The sequence below is a fragment of the Mytilus galloprovincialis genome, chromosome 3, assembly GCF_965363235.1.
Source record: "Mytilus galloprovincialis chromosome 3, xbMytGall1.hap1.1, whole genome shotgun sequence".
Lineage (NCBI taxonomy): Eukaryota > Metazoa > Mollusca > Bivalvia > Mytilida > Mytilidae > Mytilus > Mytilus galloprovincialis.
In genome coordinates, this window is record NC_134840.1 from 42,030,620 (window position 1) to 42,052,361 (window position 21,742).

General features: G+C 30.8%; 1 protein-coding gene across 23 annotated transcripts in view; it reads right to left on the reverse strand.

The window, feature by feature from the left end:
* Positions 1-2,344: 2,344 nt before the first annotated feature.
* LOC143067974 (tubulin polyglutamylase TTLL5-like) overlaps positions 2,345-21,742 on the reverse strand; it is a 57,343-nt gene continuing 37,945 nt past the window's right edge. For 20 of the 23 annotated variants that reach the window (XM_076241675.1, XM_076241671.1, XM_076241665.1 and 17 more), the window contains 10 exons: positions 19,897-20,011; positions 18,049-18,195; positions 16,771-16,791; positions 15,155-15,279; positions 13,989-14,200; positions 11,898-12,107; positions 11,175-11,276; positions 9,981-10,740; positions 7,596-7,690; positions 2,345-4,010 (listed from right to left, as the gene is read on the reverse strand). In XM_076241675.1, the coding sequence (XP_076097790.1) occupies positions 4,003-4,010; positions 7,596-7,690; positions 9,981-10,740; positions 11,175-11,276; positions 11,898-12,107; positions 13,989-14,200; positions 15,155-15,279; positions 16,771-16,791; positions 18,049-18,195; positions 19,897-20,011 (1,795 nt within the window). In that variant the 3' untranslated portion in view covers positions 2,345-4,002. The remainder of the gene's footprint in view (positions 4,011-7,595; positions 7,691-9,980; positions 10,741-11,174; positions 11,277-11,897; positions 12,108-13,988; positions 14,201-15,154; positions 15,280-16,770; positions 16,792-18,048; positions 18,196-19,896; positions 20,012-21,742) is intronic. The other 3 variants (XM_076241666.1, XM_076241657.1, XM_076241668.1) reach the window with 3 other exon arrangements.

Sequence of the window (21,742 nt, forward strand, 5' to 3'; positions counted from 1 at the left end):
GCTGCTGACAAAAAGTGCTCAGCCGTCTCAAGAACAAAAGTCAAACACATCAGATTATTCTCTAACTTGACATAAGAAGCTTGAGAAAGTCTGAGGCCATCCAAAGGTTTCGAACCAAGTAAACTAGAAAAAGCCCTGTCACAAGCAGGAGCAGACATACACAAGGAAGATCCATGGATCGCAAAGTCCTTAGATCTACATCTCCCTGGGTAAAAGGCAGGTCCGAAACCAGAGAACTTACTACCACCAGTTTTGCTAGTGTTAGCAAGATTCTCAACCAGAAAAGAGTTTACAAAAGACAAAGCAGTTGTAAAGGGCCCAGACTCTGGGAAAGAATACCCCTTTGAATCTGGCTTGACTAGACCTGAGCAAGCCATGAAATCCGAAGGAGTAGAAGAAACCCTAGGTGGAGACGACATGGGCAAATATGACATATCCTTGAAAATAGAGTAAACCAGACTTCTAAGGCAATCCGAGTTGCATGAAGAAGGCTCCTTAGGAATGAAAGCAAATCCCTCTGTGCTTTCTCCTCTGTCAACATCTGAAATATCACCTTGGTCATCCAAAAAGTTACCTTCCTGACTTCTAGGAGCCAAAGAAACAGAGTCTTCTTCCAACAACTGTCTAGGAGGTCTGGGAGGGTCCTGTACAGGATCCTGAGACAGACCCTAGACTCCATATAAAGATCAAGCCTGTTACCAAACTCCAAGAACTTAGCATTAACAGTAGCTTGAATCTTATGTATGGAGGTGGTAAGACTCCTCATCTCATCCTTAAAAGAGGATAACTCTGAAGAGGGTTTACCAAAAACCCCTGACCAGACCAAACTGATTGAGCCAAATATGGATCAAAGGGCTGGGGATAAGGCGGCAAATTGGGCATACCCATAGGCATGGGAGGGTAGGCAAAATTCATGGGCCACCTAGTCCTAGAAAAGGGGTCACTCCTGATGCCAGCTAGTAGAGTCTCCTGCCTACTTGTCGTGCAAGACACAGGACACGTTGTTATCTCTGCAGGACTAGTTACGGTATGTTATCCCCTGCTAGGGCTAGATAACCTCAACTGACTAGCACCAGGAGCGAAAGGCAAAGTCCTGACAGGAACAGGTTCTGAGTACTGTTCCAAACCAACATCCAAAACACCTGGGATAAACTCCAAACTATGATCCCAAAAATCATCGGAATGGGTGGCCGAACTGCAAGGGGACAACAAATTACTATTGGAAGTGTGTATTTGACTGTCACTTACCTCTTGCTTAGCTAAAGCTTGAGTTTTATCCATAATATTCAGATAAAATAATGATAAATTTATCCAAATATACTTATAATTAACAAAAATATCAATTTAAATTTCTATATATAAATAAACAACTTGTTTGCAAAAATTAAACTTTTTCCTTCTCCTCCACAAAAAGCGTGCAGCATGCGATGATGAACCGGAAAAAATGATGAAATTTTAGGACGTGCAGGTGTCAGGTGGGAGAGGTTGTCACGGGGTCATGGTTCTTTTTCTGGCTAGTTTCCGGTTGAATAATGCAGCGAGCGGACTGATATCTAAATTTATGAAGGGGAGGTATTTAATGTAATAAAAACGAAAATTGCAACCATAACATCTTACAAGCAGCCAATAAAAATCTTATGATTACCCCACAGAAATGTTAGTGTTGCAGTATTAATAAAATTTAAACAACATTTTAGCCCTAGTTTTTAAAATAAAATTGATGGAATACATTCTAACCATAGTATATAATGAAATGAGAAAAAGTATGGATCAAGGCAGACATGACAAAATGAATAGGGGTTGAGCTCAATGAAGATGAGCTAGTTTATTTCCACCGCATTGTACTGAATAAAACGTCATGTGAATTATATGGTACATCAAAGTAGCTTGAAATACAATAACCCCAAAAATGAAAAGACATCTTGTGGTATATAGGAGTTTTCAAAAATAGTAAAAGGTCTATTCAATATGGCCCTGATAAAGCTCCTATCTTGGTGTTAATATGAACATTGTTTTTTTTTTTTGTTAAATTAGTCTTTGTTAAGTGGACATCAAAAGAATTGTGCAGAAGTTGACTTTGTTCTAAATTACTTGGTATGAATAAGTTCTATCCTATCCATTACAAAGTGACAATTTCACACAATGTTTCATTGCATATAAGAAAGTAGTAAACTTCCTTTACAGTGAACAGACAGTATCTAAACATCCCAATGGCTATTTGGTACAAGCATAAGTATTTTTCTCAATGTTGAAGACTAAATGATAATTTAATTGACAAAACTTGGGGAAATTATCAAAGCCCTTGTGTTACAATAGCTAGATTTGTAAAAATATGAACTCAAAATTTCTATTTATGTTTTATTATAAATTAACATGGACATTTGATAAGTAAAATGTAAAGTTTCTACAATATTGTTATACACTATCACAGTTTAACAGTGTCAAAACAGTAAAAACAATAAATCATTTATTCAAAATATTTGACATATACACATTCAATAAATATAACCCTATACCTTGTACCTTTTCTTCAACAGTTTGTCCCAAGTACATTTCGCTTCACTTGCTTGTTACATCGTAACATGTATAATTAAAAAAAATGTATTATTTTTCTATGAGTTGCATAGCTAACTATTTCAAGCAAATGAAACTAACATTAACAAATGAACTTTTTGCCAATTCAAAACATATGATTATATATTACTACACATCATTTTGGCCACATAAAAAGAAACAACTTCTGAAATTAAAATGTTCTTTTCCTTTAATGACATTTATCTTTTATTACAACTTGATGTCTTAATATGGATGCTGGACATTTTACATGTAATTGAAATATAAAGTCACAACTTTTTATTATTGGATCAAATAATTTTTTTGAAGGTTTAAATGTATTTGAATTTGAAATGTCGTTTTCATTTTAAATAAACAAGATATTTATCTGATAACAATTAAAATATTAGTTCAAAATATAAAAATCATAAAACTGTCATGCTTTTCATCTGAGCAGCATATTTTATGTAGAAAAAAAAACAAAATGAAATAGCATGAGAAAGATTAAAAAAAATATTTATTAAAAGCAATGTAAAGTCTTTGGTTGGCTATGTTGGTCCCAGGGCTGACAAAAAGATTTCTAAATATTTGGAATGTCTCTAGTATAAACACATTCTATTTTTCTTACATCTGAAAATATACCACCTATGCAGCTTCCTGCTACCTAAAAATATGATATCTGGAAGGATATGAAGTGTCACAAAATCAAGGACCTTCAAATTGGCTTCAATGTATATTTGGTTCTAAAATCCTTCATATACATAATTGCAGTGAAAATTATCAAAAAAGGTGTATTATCCCATATTTTTATTTATAATCTGATTATGACCACTCAGGTTGATCAGCTGCAAATCTTAACACCCTAGTGTTGGTTCAGAACACATATAGTTCTAAACTGCCCCATAGAATTTAGAGAACCTTTTTCAAAAGGTAATGAATGAGTGATACTTATTGATAATAAAACCTAATAGTTAGATAAACTAAGCAGGAATTCAATACTGTGTTTTAAAATTGAGAATGGAAATGGGGAATGTGTCAAAGAGACAACAACCCGCCCAAATAAAAAACAACAGCAGAGGGTCACCAACAGGTCTTCAATGTAGCGAGAAATTCCCGCACCCGGAAAAGGTTCTATTGTGTGCAGACCCTGTATAATAAACATTCATACCGGATATACAGAAAATTGTAAGACCATCTTTTCTGACAGCAAAATACATGATAAACTGAATATATTCACATTGTATAAAATGAATAAAACAATAAATATCTGAACTAAAAATGGTGATAAAATCAAATAAAATATTATTCTGTCTTTTAAAAATTAAAAACATTGTTCATATCACATTAAAATCTCAATGGACAAGGTCATCTACATGGACGGAATACAATGGCGTTTTCGATTCTTCTTTATTTAGTAATATTCAAGCATGGTTTCCAAAGGATGAGGTACTACCATCCTAAAAAGTAAAGAATTCAAACTTAGCCTGAAATAATGTAAAATAATTCAGTCATCAATAGTTTTAAAGAAAACTTTCCCATATATCTACATTTAACACCAGTAATTTCATTAAGAATTTAACTGACCTTCCTTTAAGTTTACATAACTTTGAAAATTTTGATTTATTTGTACATGTATATCAATTTTTATATAAAAAATATACCTACAACTGAAATAAATAAAGATTATTATAGCAAATCAACTGTTGATATGTTCGTTAAATAATAACATACCTAGAAAAATATAATAAACTATGCATCCAAATAAATGTATATATGCACATGTTGTCTTAAAAATACACTACTGACAGGGGTTTCATTATCTTTCATGTTGACTGGTACTTTCCACGTTTCTAGGTGGTACTTTTCAATTTATTCCATGAATATCTTATATAAAAATTCCTACATTTAGGCGGTACTTGTCAATAGCATAGGAGGGTAAAAGTACCGGGTACCGCCTTCATATGAATGGCCTGTACTGATAGTCTGTATACTATCTTTGAAATTCATAACTGGATCAAGATTATTTTATTCAACTTTGGAAAGTAAAAAATCCAATGAACTTGAAGCAGTACAAAATATAAACACGTTTAAATATAAATCAGATGTACTAGATTAACAAATTGACTTGGGTGAATACTCAATAAAAACTAACAGGTTTCAAATAAACAGAAGAGGTCCTTATTTGGCTAAGCCTAAAAGTTATTGAATGGGAAGTTCAAACTGTAAGATCTTCAATAAAATTATAAAATACACACAGAATCAAAGGATGAGGGTGGCATAAAATTAATTTTAATAGAAACGATTGAAAAATACTGAGTTTTGACACATATCTGTTAGTGGGAAATATGGAGTGTATGGATGTCAAGCAAGTAAATATTTTGAGGAAAGTTTTTAAAAAAGACAAACGCTGTGTTAAATAATTGGTTGGACATAAATCATGCCCTTATATATTAAGATAATCAAAAAACATTTTTAAGTCAGGAATGTAGAAATACAATGTATGCAGAAACGTTCGGAGCATAATGACCAAGAGAAATATAAAAAGAAGGGCCAAATTTTTCAACAGAAAAAATTTGAGATATTTCTACCTATAAACTTAACATATATTTTTCTTATATCAAGAGATTTTTTTTTTTTTTAGTTGCTGAATTTTATTTTTTTGGGGTGTTTGACACAAATTCATTTAAATAGTGTTTTCTATGTAACAATTCATGGTTTAATTTGTTTACTTTAATCCAACATGACTTGAAAATAAATCATAATTTGCCAAATATATTCAGTAAAATGTCGGTAGCATAATATGTATTTCCTTTTCCAAAGAACATTGTATTTCATTCTTCTTTTAAACCAGTAAAAGCTGAAATTATGTCAAAAGATAATATTTAGTTCTAATGCATAAAGTATGTTATTAATAAAATGTTGTAATTTTCTGATTGTATCTATAAAAAAATCATTCAAATTTCATAGAATTTTATACAGCTACGTGATCTTACTGAAGCAGAAATACATTAAATGGCAATTTCATTTCAAGCAATAAAATATTTACAACTTTTGACTAAAATTAACTATGACTGCTGCTTCAATAATTCATTGTTCATTTAAAACTCGGTGGGGATAAATCAATATAAAATAACTTAGCACATTTATAATGAAATATAATTTTCAGAAAACACTGACCAACTTCTCCACATTTTATATTAGCGAAGTAATCTGTAAATAACTTTTGCCTAGATTGAATTTCTTAAACAAAAACTGTTAAATTTCCATAAAATCTAATTAAACATAATGCTTAAATTTAACAGACCAATGTTTAATTTCCCAAAAGAGCACTGTTGAAAAAAATCTTGTAATTTGTGAATCAATTAAATTGTTAAACATTAAACCTTAAACATTCTGAACAAGACTAAAGAATGAATCAATTTATACTCCATCATCCTGACAACCAAACAATATTTAGGAACAAAAGAAATTTAATATATACTGTCTGCCGATTACCGGTTCTCTAAAGCAGATTACACGAAAACCAATAGATTTTAATTTCTTATTCCAAATTAAACATAATCCCATCAAAAAGTTAAGTATAATCATTATGAACATGCGTATATAATGGGATTAATAACTTTATAAGACAATTTTTATGGCTACAATTTTAAATGAGATCAAACCATCATTAACAAAAGCTAACCTATCAAATATATGCACAGTAACAACTGTTTCATGTATATCAAAGACAACTTTAAATATAGAAACAGGACAATGATATAATTAAAAAGGGAACTTCAGTGGATCTTCAACCATATTTTTTGGAGGCCTCAGTGGATGATTGGTTGAAGTAGTCCAACAACTGTTTCTATAACCAGTCAACACTGAGGTTGTGAGTTTGAACCCCATTTATGCAGTTCCCTGGACTCCAATCTTAATTGACTAGGATTGTCAGTTTTCCTACCGAAGGTCATAGTTCTCTCTGAGCATTCCTGCTTCCTCCACCAATAAAAAACTAAACACCATGAAACAGCACAATAGTGTTGAAAGTGGTGTTAAATACCTATCAATCAACCTATTTTTGATAAAATACCATTCATTCATTTATGATTGTTCTTTGCTTAGAACCCATACTTAACATGTTATTTATAAAAAGAAAAAGTTAGATCCTAATGACAGAGTGCACTAATTTCCAATTAATGGGACCACCAATTCAGGGTTAACTTAATTTTGCACAATCTTTTAAAGCAGAAATGGCCATGGTTTAACGTTTCTTCTCAAATAACACATAGTTACACAGATTGAAAAAAAAAGAATCAATTCTCGTGAAATAGAGGCAATAGGGAAATATTTCTAGCAAGTGAAACGAAAACATATATTTCAATGTAGAGTTCCAATATTTTTTCTTAGTTTGATTGCAATTAAATGAAATCTGAACTCTTGAGGAAACTAAATGAAACCTGTTTTATATCATTCTTGAGGAATGAGCTTTTTAAATTTCAGGTTAAAATATGATTTGTAAAACAGGTTTTATTTAATTTAATATCATTTTCTAATTTCTATACAAGTACTAGCAACCTTATCCATATCTATAATATCACCCACCATTTTGAAGTCTTTTTTTTTTTTTTTAAATTTTGAATGTCTCAAATTAAAAGCAGTTGTAACACATATTGCTGTCTCTGTCTTTGACATTAATTTATTAATTCTTGTTAAAATTATTAAAGCTGTTGATAGTATATAGGATCAAAAACACCTGAGACTCCTTCAATATAACTGAAGGATTCTTCATAGGAAACTTTCAATACAGGATAGGATAAGAATTTATCTAGCCACATTCCAAGATTTCTCATTATTGTTTGTACCATATTTTCTTGGTATTCATTTCTTTTACAGAAAAGAGCATTAAGAATCTTTTACCTCAGCTTGTAACTTGTAACAATGAACAAAAAATAGTAAACGAATAAAAAAAATAAAATTCTTAAGTTTAACATATATTGAGAAACCTTGATAAGGCAATGCAAATATTAATAACTAACAATACATAACACCATGAATACCTGACGCTGAAGATGGTCGTGATGATCCAACATTAGGGTTGTGCTTGAGGCTGTTGTAGAAATTAAAAGTCAATGATTCCTCTGTCAATGGTTGCCTAGCAACAAAATATATGAAGCACACCATAATGCGGTGTCAAGCCAAACACAAACAACACACATATATTAGAGCTTTATGGTTATAGCAGTACTAAAGAATAAGCAGTTTTTGAGATGTCAACCAAAAACACATTTTCCAATTCTATAGGCATTTTTTGTAAATTTAATTTGAACAGTTTTGACATGAACGTGAGTTTTTATAATTACCTCAATATGAAAAAAATAAACAATTCAATTCCGAAATGATACAAAATGCAAATAATTCAGTTATGTCCTGGCTTTTTTCATTTAACATGGGTAGGCATTATATTTGTAAATATCTTGACACTTGGTGTTCACAATGGGTAAAATACTGACAAATATAATGCCTACCCATGTTGAATAGAGCAAAGAATATGACATAAACAAATTATTTATATTTAAATTGATAAAGTTAGACGTTTTGAATTTTTATCATAACATGGATGATTCTTTCATCTTAACATACTGCTTAACAGTTGAGCAGTAAATATAAATTACTGAATATACTTGGACTATGGAAAACTACTGAGCACTAATCTATGATCAATAAATAAGCTCCATAAAGCTCCAATATTTTCTAAGTGATGCCAACATGCAAACATAATAGTCTGTATGCAAATTTTCCTGCAATGCCAAAAACTGGATGTAAATTCAACTAACCAGAAATTAAAACTTTTCAACAAAAGCAGATAAGAAAAAAAAAACTCCTTTGATCAATTTAATGTTGACAAAGAATCAACTGCTAAAATAATGGATTACATTAGCTTATAAAGATTTATTTCTTTTTAAAAATGGCCTACATTTGCTAATTTGGTAATATTTCTTAAAATAGTAACCTCCATTTTAGGTTTTATTTCTTAAATAAATCAAGATGTTTAAGTTTGTACCTAGAATAAACCTCTTTTAGCAGAAATTTGCAAGTTTTGCAATGCAGGAAAAATAGTACAAGTCATTGCATTTCCTGTATACACAAGTAGTGTTATATTATATAGTCAGGTATTGTTTTTAGTTCTAAATTACAGCATTTATGCATTTACCAAAGCATTTTGTTACAAACAATATTTTCCTCAAACATATTGAAGGTTATTGTATTTTGTTTGCCCATTTCTTACTATAGAAGATGTTGGGGTTAGTATCTGTTTTTCTTATGATAGCAACTTTATAAGTTTTATTCCTGTGTTCTGTAAAGAACCCCTCTCAAAGAATTAGGCAACGTTTGGAGTAGAACAGGTAAAACTTCTGCATTAACCATAAATGTAGCTCCATAAGGGGGGACCCATGCTCCTTGCCTCTTCCCTAAATCTGCCTCTGGCAAGTAAGACCAGAAGTGTAATTGCAAGTACATCTAAAGAACTCACGCTTGCAAGTAATATTCTAGTACATAAAGCGCTGTTCACAAATTCTATTAATCATTCTTACTCTTTTGCCAGTTGTCACATATTCATATTTATTGTACTAAATTTAAATAAATAAAAGAGCTGATACGGAGCAAATCATGTATAGGTTACTTAAGTACTCTCTGTTCATAAATTCTATTAATCATTCTTACTCTTTTGCCAGTTGTCACATATTCATATTTATTGTACTAAATTTAAATAAATAAAAGAGCTGATACGGAGCAAATCATGTATAGGTTACTTAAGTACTCTCTGTTCATAAATTCTATTAATCATTCTTACTCTTTTGCCAGTTGTCACATATTCATATTTATTGTACTAAATTTAAATAAATAAAAGAGCTGATACGGAGCAAATCATGTATAGGTTACTTAAGTACTCTCACCCCCAAATATATTGTTGTTACGAAATTAAAGATTAAGAATACAATTTATTTTAATGACAAGCATATTGTTATATCATGCACTTATTATTTGAACTTCCCTGACTATATAAGATTAGGTTTGAAGTACACTGTGTATAATCCAAATATCAAATCATGCAATTTAAACATAAACAATAATTATTTCAATTTCATTTATCTTACAAATCATGCACAAAGTAAAATACATATAAAATTCAAAAGAAAAGAAAAGAAAAGAACTGATTGCACATGATTCATTTAAATAAAACAAACATGTATGAATTTATCTTTACATTAACAATTAATTTACATTTACAATATTTATCATTAAGTGCAGTGAAGGGTTGGAGAACAACACCACATCTGTTTATACTGCTCATAATACCAAAAGCATATTAAAAGTGCATTCTGGGAATTGGAATGAAGACAATATTGAAGTATACATATGTACATTATTCAAAGACTTACCTTTGAGCTCTGTGCACCCCTGTTGGTTTTCTCTGATGAGCGGGTTGTATTGGTGGTTTTGGAGCATACTTTTGTATAGCACTTTCAATATGTATTTCTCCATTGATATTCCTCATGGTTGGTCTTGGAGGATTAGTTTTCTGAACAGCCTGGGCTATCATTGCCTGATGTTTAGCTTTACTCTGTTCTAACAGAACCCTGCTCTGTTGTTTAAGTGCCTGTTGCTGCTGTAACAGTTGGAATTGTTTACTTGTTTGTGAGGCAGTGTGATAATTCTGTGGTGCTACACCGGTCACTTGACTATAAGCCGTGGCTAAGTCATTCTGTAAATTATGGCCACTATTTGTATCAATAAAATTATTAAAAGTTGCATTAGCACTTTGTAAATTGATGTTAGACTGAACTGTCTGACTATTTCCTGTGTGATCACCTGTTTGTCTTTGATATGCAGCTGAAGAAGGGCGAGACTTAATTCCAACTTCTTCAGCTGATACAAACGCTCGTTGGGCACTATCAAGTGTCCTACCTGCAGGCATATATGTATTTACATTTGTCTGAACATATGTATTGTCTTCTACAGAGTTGCTCCTATATTGAAGCATGTCAGATGGCCTCTGGCCCTTTGCTGTACCAATACGAGACTTAGATTCCACATCTTGAGGAATAATTGTAGTACTGTTATATGGTGAATATTGACGTGCCTGTTGTCTTAAAGCTAATCTTTGCAATGCATTCTGTATAGCCTCATCATTGTAGGAATCTGTAAAAAAGGGGAAAGAGAATAAACTTTATAATGAAATCATATAAGCATTATATAAATGGAATTTCTGTCATGAAATGGAACTTCTTGTGTTAAAATCTACAAAAAAGTAAGTTAACGTTCATTTCATGAAGTATTTAACAATTGCTGCTCAAGGGATATTTTAATTCTACATACATGTTTTTGAATCTTAATAAACTAGTACATAAAAATCAATTATTAATGATTTAAAAAAAAAAGGGACTCAAGTGAGCCAGCTGACATACAAATACAACTCCTGAACAAATAATTGTAAAGGGTTCAGCAGATTCTTGTGTCTTGCCAGTAAAACACTGCTGTCAGTGTAAAAATGAAAAAAGGTGATATGTGTTAATGGGAAGGAAGTAACATACCATATGAAGTCAACAGCTAACGTTAGAGGTGTGATGACTTACCTACAGTTGGATCTGTTGTGGCATAAGCAGAAACTGGTCTCGCATGAGCAGCTGACATGGGTCTCATGTGGGCTCTAGTTGTGACCCCCATTCCACCAGATCCTACAAATTATCAGTAAATCAATATTTCAATATAAATGTCAAAAAGTTATGTTTTTGTTTCAGTTGTGGAGATTATACATGATATAAAAATAATCCATAACCCAATGAGTAATGCAACTTTATCCAAATGATTGTGAAGGTATCAGTGAATTAAAGGAAAGTCTGGCTATTGGCTTAAAGAAAATTTCAGTATCTAATACAGCTATATGTAGTTGTTGCTTTGTGATCAAATTTCAAAGGAAAATATGAATGAAAAGTTATTTTAATATTTAAACCTTTATATTATGAATATAACTATATCTTACTCTTAATGGTTGACAAACTTGGGTGATATTAAAAGCAATCTTTACTTCATAAAGATAATTGATAAACCAACTTCTAGACTGTTCAAAATGCAGTATTAAAAATATCAAATGTAATAGAAAACTAAAGTATAACAAGTATAGAACAGTTCTATTTATAATTCTGTAATGTAAGGACAAGCTACACGGCATTAAAACAATGATACAACAAACATATTATTAATGTTCTATTCTAAATTTTGAATAATCTGCCAATAAAGCAGCAGGGATCTATTTCTACATATAGTATGGCTCTCTAATGTAACAATCTTCAATGTACCTGGTCTTTGGCCACTAGTAGAAGCTGATCTAGGTCTATTTGTAGTCAGTTTCTGAGTATAACAATGTACAGCATTAGCAAAGGAAGATTGTGAGGGCGTTTGATACCGAAGCGGTTGTTCTGATGCTAGAGACGATGATGAACCATATTTTGATTCACTGGTTGTAGGTGCTGTGCCGCTGGTGGTTGTGGAAGCCACTGTGCCACTAACTACAGGTACAGAAATGAACATGTTTAGTAGTTGATATAAAATTGTTAGTATGACTTTAGCAAACGGCTCTGATCCAGCTTTGCAGTTTATATTTAACTTTGAAATGTTTAAGCACTAAATATCTGGTATCACAGTAGTGAACTCTAATTCATAAAATTAAAGAGACTGTCAAAAACTTTTATATTTGAGAAGAATGCTTGACAAGTAATATAAATCCAAAATTTGCTTCAGATCTTTTTAAAATAGGATAATTTTTATAAAAAAATAATTCAAAACATTTAAGGAAGCTGGCTTGTCATGTTTTGGATTTTTTGTCAGATTTTTGGAATCCTCTGGTTTATCCATTTGAATGCCTTGAAAAAATTTGCCCGGTGACCCCCATTTTTCTTTTTGTAATTCTTTTACATGTATAATGATAAGCCATCTGTAAAAGTCTTATAAAATTTTAATTACTTTTTAACAGTTTTTGAGAACTTCAGCTTGTCAATGATAAAGCTATGAAAAGTCAAGAGAGAATATTTTCCCGCCAAAATTTCAATGGCTAATATCTCGAAAACAAGCACGGTGACCTATACATTTTTTTTGCTCTTTGGATTCCTTTATTAATCCCCTATCAATATAAACTAGTGTTTTGAAAAGTTAATTACTTTGAAACTGAGAAGCGAACTCCCTTAAGAATGTCATAAATTTTACAGATTTTAGCTAAAAAAAAAAAAAAAAGATTTCAGTTCTCTAGATATTTTATCTCTCAAAAAATAAGCTAAGAAACAGCTGTGTCAAAAAATCCCTCTCCGCCACCATTTGCAAAATAAAGCTTTGTCATAAAAGGAAATTTAATTTTGCAATTCCAAAATAAAAAATATTTTCAAAATGAATGGGTGGAAAAATTCATTTTTTTTTTTAGGACCAAATGTCCAATTTTCTGTGTAATAAAGGAGATTTACCATTCAAAATGTAAAAGAAAGTTTATACATGTTCCACAGTGTACTATAAAATGTATGCTAACAGGGTTTAATTTTGAGAACACAAGATTCATTTTTGTACTTCTTGTTACTGAAGATGATATGTTATTTAAAATGTTTTAACAGGAACTATAAAACTAAAAGCTGATATATGAAACTGAATAATTTTTTCGAATGATAAGTTCCAAAACATATTTCATATAAATTTATATGTGCTTTAACTGGTACATAACTGTGAATATTAATAAATATATACAGATTCTTTACTTATTACATTGTCCTATAGAAGCATTAATTGTTCAGAGCTATGACAAGTGACATTTGTACTATCTATATCAAGGTATATATACAAAAGCTGATCCAAAACCTTTGAGACAAATATTTTCAAATCAATTTGCTTACAGTGAATAATCCTAATTTTTAACAACTTTAGGCAAGATATTTTGTTTAAAAATATTTAAATACTTCATTTATAGGCTGTACTTGATAACCACTGCTATTCACAATGTTACTGACACCATCTTACAATTCTTTTATAAATCCTACTATAGGTATTTCAAATTATAAATTTGTCATATATTGAGAATAAAACAACACACATTATTGTAGCATTAACCTATGAATAAAAAATTACAGCCTTTTGGACCAACCTATGAAAGATACAATTTAACATGTCTATATAATATCTTTTTGAGATCATATAATTTCTTCAAATTATTTCAGTCAATCATTTCAGATCAGTTTCTTTTTTCAACTTGAAACACATTACCTTATGTGAACACATGCAGAAGCAAAAATAACATATCCCTATTTATCTAGACTAAAAGCAGATTACAAGTCTATACTTAAGTTCATCTAATTCACTCATTAGATTTACCGGGGTATTTATATAACCTAACACTAATTGCTATTACAAACCTTTAGGAATGTCGTCCCATCCTGATAAGACCTGTCTAGATCCTTCATTCTGAGGATTTCTAGCTGCCCCCATAGTTGTAGAGGATACAGACGTTCCTTTTGTGTGGTTGGATGTATCACTGCTGCTATGCTTAGGATTGCCTCCTAAGAATATACTGGCTGATTTGTTTATCTTTGTATACGTAGTAAGAACATCCTCTAATTCACTTTCACTGCAAAAAGCAATTATTCTTATCTTTTATTTTTCCTTCATATAATTCAAAAGGCCTAAACAAAGTAGTTCTTGTTATCAAATTAAGAAAAAGAAGATTATTTTTTAGTAAAAGTATCTATGTAAATCTACAGCTTGCATATCATATAAAGTTATAAAGGGGCTTAACTGATGAATGGTACCAGTGACGCTACCAAAATTTGTACTTGATCTGAGTTTTATGATAATAAGTGTTGTGTATATGTTTGATAAAATTAGGGTTGAGGCAAACTTAAGCTGGAGAAAGGAAACGAATAAAAATTCAGCAATTTTTCCATTTGTAAAGAGGCATAACTCTAGAACAGTAAAAGTGACACCCCCAAAATTCACACTTGATCTGTATTTTGTGGTAATAAGCATTGCGAATAAGTTTCATAACATTTGGTCGAGGTTTACTTAAGTTAGAGAAGGGAAACGAAAAATTCAGCAATTTTTCCATTTGTAAAGAGACATTACTCTAGAACGGTTAATGTTACGCCACCAAATTTCAAATTTGATATGTGTTTTGTGGTAATTAGAAATGTGTATAAGTTTCACAACATTTGAATGAGACAAACTTAAGTGAGAGAAGGGAAACCAACTTTGACTGATGTACGTATGGATGTACAGAAAGACAAGGGTAAAACTTAATCCGCCACGGCGGGGGTATATAAATTATTCATGATACCATTATTAATCTCATTTAAATCCAGAGTTTATGAAATGTTATAATCACTCTTTTTTAGCTTTAAATAAAACTTTTACTAATATTTTTGAGTGTTTACAGATTTTCTGCGCGTTTCATTAAATTGTAGTGTTAATTTTACTAACAAATGTTCATCTGCATTATATATTGTATGATTAATTGTCGGTTGCTTAACATTATATATTATAACATATCGAAGTCATAAAAGTAATGGGATAAAGCAAATTTTACCTAGCTGTGTTGACAAACTCTTCAAATTTCTTCTCACAAAGAACTTCCTTCTGGTTAGGAAAGGCTTCTGCAATTTTTCCTGCTTTCTTGTCTTGCAACCTCTTTACCTTTAATTGTTCAGTCTCCTGAAAACAAAACATATACAGACATATTACCAAAATACCACTTTTTTTATATACAACAACTTGAACAAAAACGTTTTTGTTACACAGCTATAAGACTCCGCCTCTTGTCGCACTCAATACTTATTAACTCAATACTATCTGTACCTTTTTTTAATAATTTTTCTATTCTTTCCACTGACAATCAGTTACTTTTTCACCCTTTTTAGGTTCAAACGATTGTGATTCCAATACAAGAAGCATTGGTAGACCAGTTCCACTGGGAATTAAAACTAGAGGTGAAAAAATTCAGGTATAGAAAATAAAATCTCTAAGGCAACCCAACATAATATATGCTAGCCAAATATATACATATAAATCAAACATATGTATACAAATCAAATACATACATATGTTTGATCCGCCACGGCGGGGGTAATCAAATACATACATATGTTTGATTTATATGTATACAAACATTTATGTTCATAAATAGACAACTATAACCATGTGTTGTTATTCAGTAGCAAACATTATTGTGTACCTTATTTCTACCAACCCATGTTAACTTATATCTACATAAAACAATTCAAACAAAAAAACAAACTACCAGGTTTTATTTACAAAACAATGATCTAAAAACAAATATGATATACAGCAACCAACGAAAAACCCTGAATTACAGGCTTTTGTCTTAGAACAGGCACTTGCAGAATGAGACAGGACACTGAAAAATTATTGTGAAAAAGTTCTTAGCTTTAAGCCAATCAGAAACAGAATAAGGGAAAGGAAAAATGTTTGGTACCAACTAATTAAATGGTTATTATGAACAAACGGCTAGCAGGTTAAGGTACAGGGAGGGGGAATCAAATTTGAAAGGCTTTTTAGAAATGTTTCAGTTCCCCTTTGGAATTTCTAAACAAGAAACAACTTTGGGTGATGTATGCCAGGTGAGGGGTATAACTAATGTGACCTTTGACTAAATAAGTAAAGAACACCTAATATTTTCTCATGCATGCATACAGTGCAACACAAGCAACCTGTAATTGACTTGAAAATTCTTAAATCATCATACATTAGTAATTCATCTAAAATGAAATATCACAAAAAATAATAATTTAGGAAGACAAATTTACAAAATGTAAAGACAGTGCTACAAATAAGCTTACACTAACTACATGTAATCTAAACATCAAACAGAAACTAAAAGCCAGCAAATGATATATTCAAGGTTACAGAAAAAATATTTGGCATGTAAAATAATGAGAATATTTGTGTTATATCAATAAGTATAAGCTAAATATCTATCAGTGCAAACTTATCAAATTCAAAGTTCAACTTAGTCTGAAAGTAATTTTAGTTTTCCTTTCTATCCCTCCAGCAAAAGAATACAATGTTATAGTAATATTTTTTTAGATAAACTACAAACATGCAAATCTTTTTAAAACAGACAAATTGGGTACACTCATTATGAAGTAGCAGTTATATGTTCAAGAACCATAACCCATGTCATACCTGATGAGCTTGTCTGACCAGCTGAAATATAGGAAAAGTTGTGTGCATAGTACAAAGCTATAAGCCTCTACATCTACATAGAAAATAGAAGATGGGTCCTCTGAAGTCATATCTACAAAGAATTTCCACTCATATTGAATATTAAACTTTATTACTAGTCCTGCATATAATTTCTTTCAGTACTCTCAAGTATTCTGAGTTTTTTAATTAACTGGCAATAATTATAACAGGTAGTCTTAAGTTGACCACATATTTCTACTAAAACTGAAAAAAATACATAGCAAGCAGACTTCTTTATATGAATTCTTTTTTGAGTGGAAATTACTTTGTCCTACAAATGGAGGCATAAAGGATATACAATTAATAGAAATATGAAATTCAGTGTTATATTAAAATGCTATCTGTTGATTAACTAACCCCAACTCAAACTTACTTTCAACTACAGATTAAAACTAAAAAATAAATTTTCTGTTTAGAATTCTCGTTAATAATTGTTTGAAATAAAAATCTGGAAAATTCATAAAAATCACCATGCACTCTTTTAGTAACATGTAAACACTTTAAATTTTAAATGTAATCATGACATCGAAAAACACTTTCCAAATAACATACTGTAAATATGAAACTTCAAATAAAACCAAAGCCTAACAGAAATTCTGTTTGTTTAAATCAATTACTAGAAGTATTATTTTTTTTACAATACAACAAAGCAACAGAGCATATATGGAATTATTTATAAATGAACAAATCATGCAAGAAAGTCCTAATGCATGCACATGATTTAGGCAAGCTTTTGTTAGAAAGATCAGAATGTTAGTTCTTAAAATATCTTCAGCATGCAAGAACAGTTATAGTGTCAGTAATAAAGAAACACTATTTAGAGACATTCAAACATTTATCTGTCAAAGTTTGCTAAATGTTCAAGATAATACTACTACTAATTAGTCTACAGTGGATTCATCTATTGTCAGTTTATACTTGGTTTCTTCGTTTTGCCAAAGTCTGCATACAAGCCTTTATGAAATTAGTTGATGATTTATTCCCATTTAATACAAGAAAATTGATAACTCACAAATCACAATGAATTAATATATACTATCTTTTTTCCCTACACTACTGTTTATACAGTGAAAAACATGAAGGTCTCATTATAGAAATTTATCACAAACACAACAAAAACTTAACATTAGAATTTTTATTGTATTTCTTGAATATAGATATATGTATGTGTATTAGTTTAGCACAAGAGCAAAATAATGTAATGGAAAGTAAACAAACCTTGTTATATATGTAAACAAAATCTCCCAACTGTTTTGCTAGAATTCGTCGTCTGTCATTTAGGGGAAGTTTTCTACTTGGAACAACAACTTTGAATGGCTGTTGCAAATTTACTGCTGCTCTCTTTAAAAATCTTAACACAAGGTCCTGTAAATGAATAAAATGATAATATTCATATACAGTTTATATAAACATTATGATAATATAATCCCATTCACTGCTGAAACAATCAATTTCAAGCTGTATTTGAGGCAAGGGGACAAAGTCACATAGGTGTTCAATATACAATGTCTGAAATCATCATAAACAATTAATTCTTTATTAACTTCATTGATTCATATTAAAGATTTAGTTGGGATATCATTTCACAGATAATAAATGCTCAACTAATGGATGCATAATCTGAGAATGGATATCCAAACTATATCTTCAATATAAATCAATGTATTTAATCTATTAATCATCAAAATTCTATTTTTTTTGCCAGAGAAAACCTCTTATTGTCAGGAGAAATAGAGATAACAAGAGTGCACACGCTGAAATGTCTCGCCTTCTTTACTAAACATTGATATTATGTTGATAGTCCTAAATATAAAGCTTTATTTCAACTGTGACATAAGCTTAACATTAACCAAGAAAACTTAACATTGATTAATGAACAATATGAAAATGAGGTCAAGGTCAGATGGACAACGCAAGGCAGACATGAATAGCTAACAATACTTCCATACAACAAATGTATTGCTTATAGATTAAAAAACCCAGACCAAAACACAAAAAGTTAACACTGAGCAATGAACCGTGAAAAGGAGGTCAAGGTCAAATAAAACTTGTGCGAATGACATATAGATCATAAAATATCTCCATACTTCAAATATAGTTGACCTATTGCTTATAGAATTGGAAAAAAAGACCAAAACTCAAGAACTTTACTTTGACCACTGAACCATGAAAATGAGGTCAAGGTCAGATGACATCTGCCAGTTGGACAGGTACACCTTACAATCATTCCATACACCACATATAGTAAACCTATTGGATACAGTATAAGAAAAACAGACCAAATCACAAAAACTTAACTATAACCACTGAACCATGAAAATGAGGTCAAGGTCAGATGACACCTGCCAGTTGGACATGTACACCTTACAGTCCTTCCATACACCGAATATACAAGACCTATTGCTTATAGAATCTGAGTTATGGACTTGACCACCAAAACTTAACCTTGTTCACTGATCCATGAAATGAGGTCGAGGTCAAGTGAAAACTGTCTGACAGGCATGAGGACCTTGCAAGGTACGCACATACCAAATATAGTTATACTATTACTTATAATAAGAGAGAATTTAACATTACAAAAAATCTTAACTTTTTTTTCAAGTAGTCACTGAACCATGAAAATGAGGTCAAGGTCATTGGACATGTGACTGACGGAAACTTCTTAACATGAGGCATCTGTATACAAAGTATGAAGCATCCAGGTCTTTCACCTTCTAAAATATAAAGCTTTTAACAAGTGAGCTAACACCGCCGCCGCTGGATCACTATCCCTATGTCGAGCTTTCTGCAACTAAAGTTGCAGGCTCGACAAAAAGTAGACACTTGCTATTCTCCTAAAATTTAACTTTCTTTACTCAGTATATTGAAAGTGATTAATACAGTGTTAAATGCGAACATCACAAAATAAAATTTTGATACAAAACCTGGGGTGTAGATTGTTGCTTGAACGTCCTGGTAAGAATTTGACCTGATATATACAAATTAAAATCGAGTTTTATTTAATTTGAAATTTCTGACAGTGTTTAAGATTTTGATCACCTTACCTTTCTACAAGTATAATCTTACCATCTGTTCATTGAGAGCATCAGAATCATCCTGACTGGACGGACTTCCCTCAGTCACCAATCTTTGTTGTACTCTCACTAAATACATTGCAAAGGCTGATCTAGCTTGTACTTTACTGAAAACATACATAGATCCATTTCAACTAAGAGCAATGTAGAACACTGGATATAAGGTAAACAAAACATATATTACAAATGTTATAAGTTCTGTAATATTTTTGTATTGATAATGCATATACTAAGATATCGGAAAGAAGCACTAATTTTAATATATAAAAGAAAATTCATCAAAGATTTGAAGCAAACTTGATTAACATCTTAATAACTTTTCATTTGTTCCTTACTCAGGTCACTCTGGAACAACTCATTAGAACTGTTGTTATGTCACAATCACTTATGGATCCTATTTTGTTAATATGGGATCAAGCAAAAAATCACAGCACAATGATTTTTATAAACTTTTGGTATACATGTATATCTCTTTTCTAATGCTTGAAGCATAAGAGAAATTCTGGCAAATTTTGTGGACATATCATATTAAATGCGTATGTATATAATGACCTAAATAATCTAAATATGAATTCTTTGTTCTTCATGTGGTCACAGGATTGTTAGCCCTAACAGAACATGTGACATCATCTATCTAGCGCATAATCCCCGGACAGCCACAATATGAATCTTGCCTAATATTATTCGATTTACAATTAATTGTCCTTTTGGCAAAATTGCTGACATAGCTGCAGATAATGTTAGAACACAACGTCTGTATTGGTTTTTAGCAAGTAAGATAACACTTAAAACAAACTTAATTCAACAAGCATTGGGAAAAGCTATTGCTGCGCTTTGACTGATATATGAACTATAGCATAATTCTTTAAATATGAAGTATATATGCATTACAACATTAAAAAACTTAAAACTTATAATAAAATAAGATATCAGTATTTTTTCTTAACAACTGAAAAATAATCTACCAGCACTTTGAAGTGTACAGCAAACAGAAAATACTTATAGACTACTCTTATCATGCAAGTGACTCACTATATTTTGTGCCATAAAAAAAATATTTTCTGCTTCTGTAAATGCAAACTGAATGAAAAGAATAATTTGTTTTAACTAAAAATGTTCAGATGTTCTACACTGTTTAGACTAAAGTATGTTCTGCACAGGCAAGAGTGTGCTATGATTGAGTACTTGTATAATACAAAGTAAGAGTGTCCAAAGATCAGAGAGTATAATATTTAACATAAGATGCAGGTAATCTTTGTATTGAATATGTTTAGCAAATTATCTTTTACAAGGAAACTGACATCATGAATAAATTACACAAAATGCTTGTCAAACAAAAAGATACTATAAAAAAAAAAACAATTATACAATTTATATTTCACATATATTCTTGGCTAACTGGATATTTTTTTAAATTATATTTTGAGTGCATTTTATATTAATGTGTCTGCTAAGACATATATTTTTGGTTAACTATAACGGATATTTTTAAAATAATATTTTGAGTGCATTTTATAATTATGTGTCTGCTATGTCAAAATTGCCTGAAATTTTAAACCAAATGATACAAAAGTAAATTCTTCTTAATATAGTACAAAAGCATATGATATAAAGCTTTGCTTTCAGGAAAATACAATTAGGCTTAATTAACAAAGGGAGAAAAATCCTGAATATGTAAGACTGTGTGTCACTTGCAATCTCTAAGAATAGAGTGCTGTTTTGTACCTGACTGTGGAGCATCTGAAAAATACATACAATTGTGGTTGCACTTAAAGTAACATTGCTAATTTTTAACCAGATATCAAATTCAAATATAATGGAGCCACATTTTGTGTTTT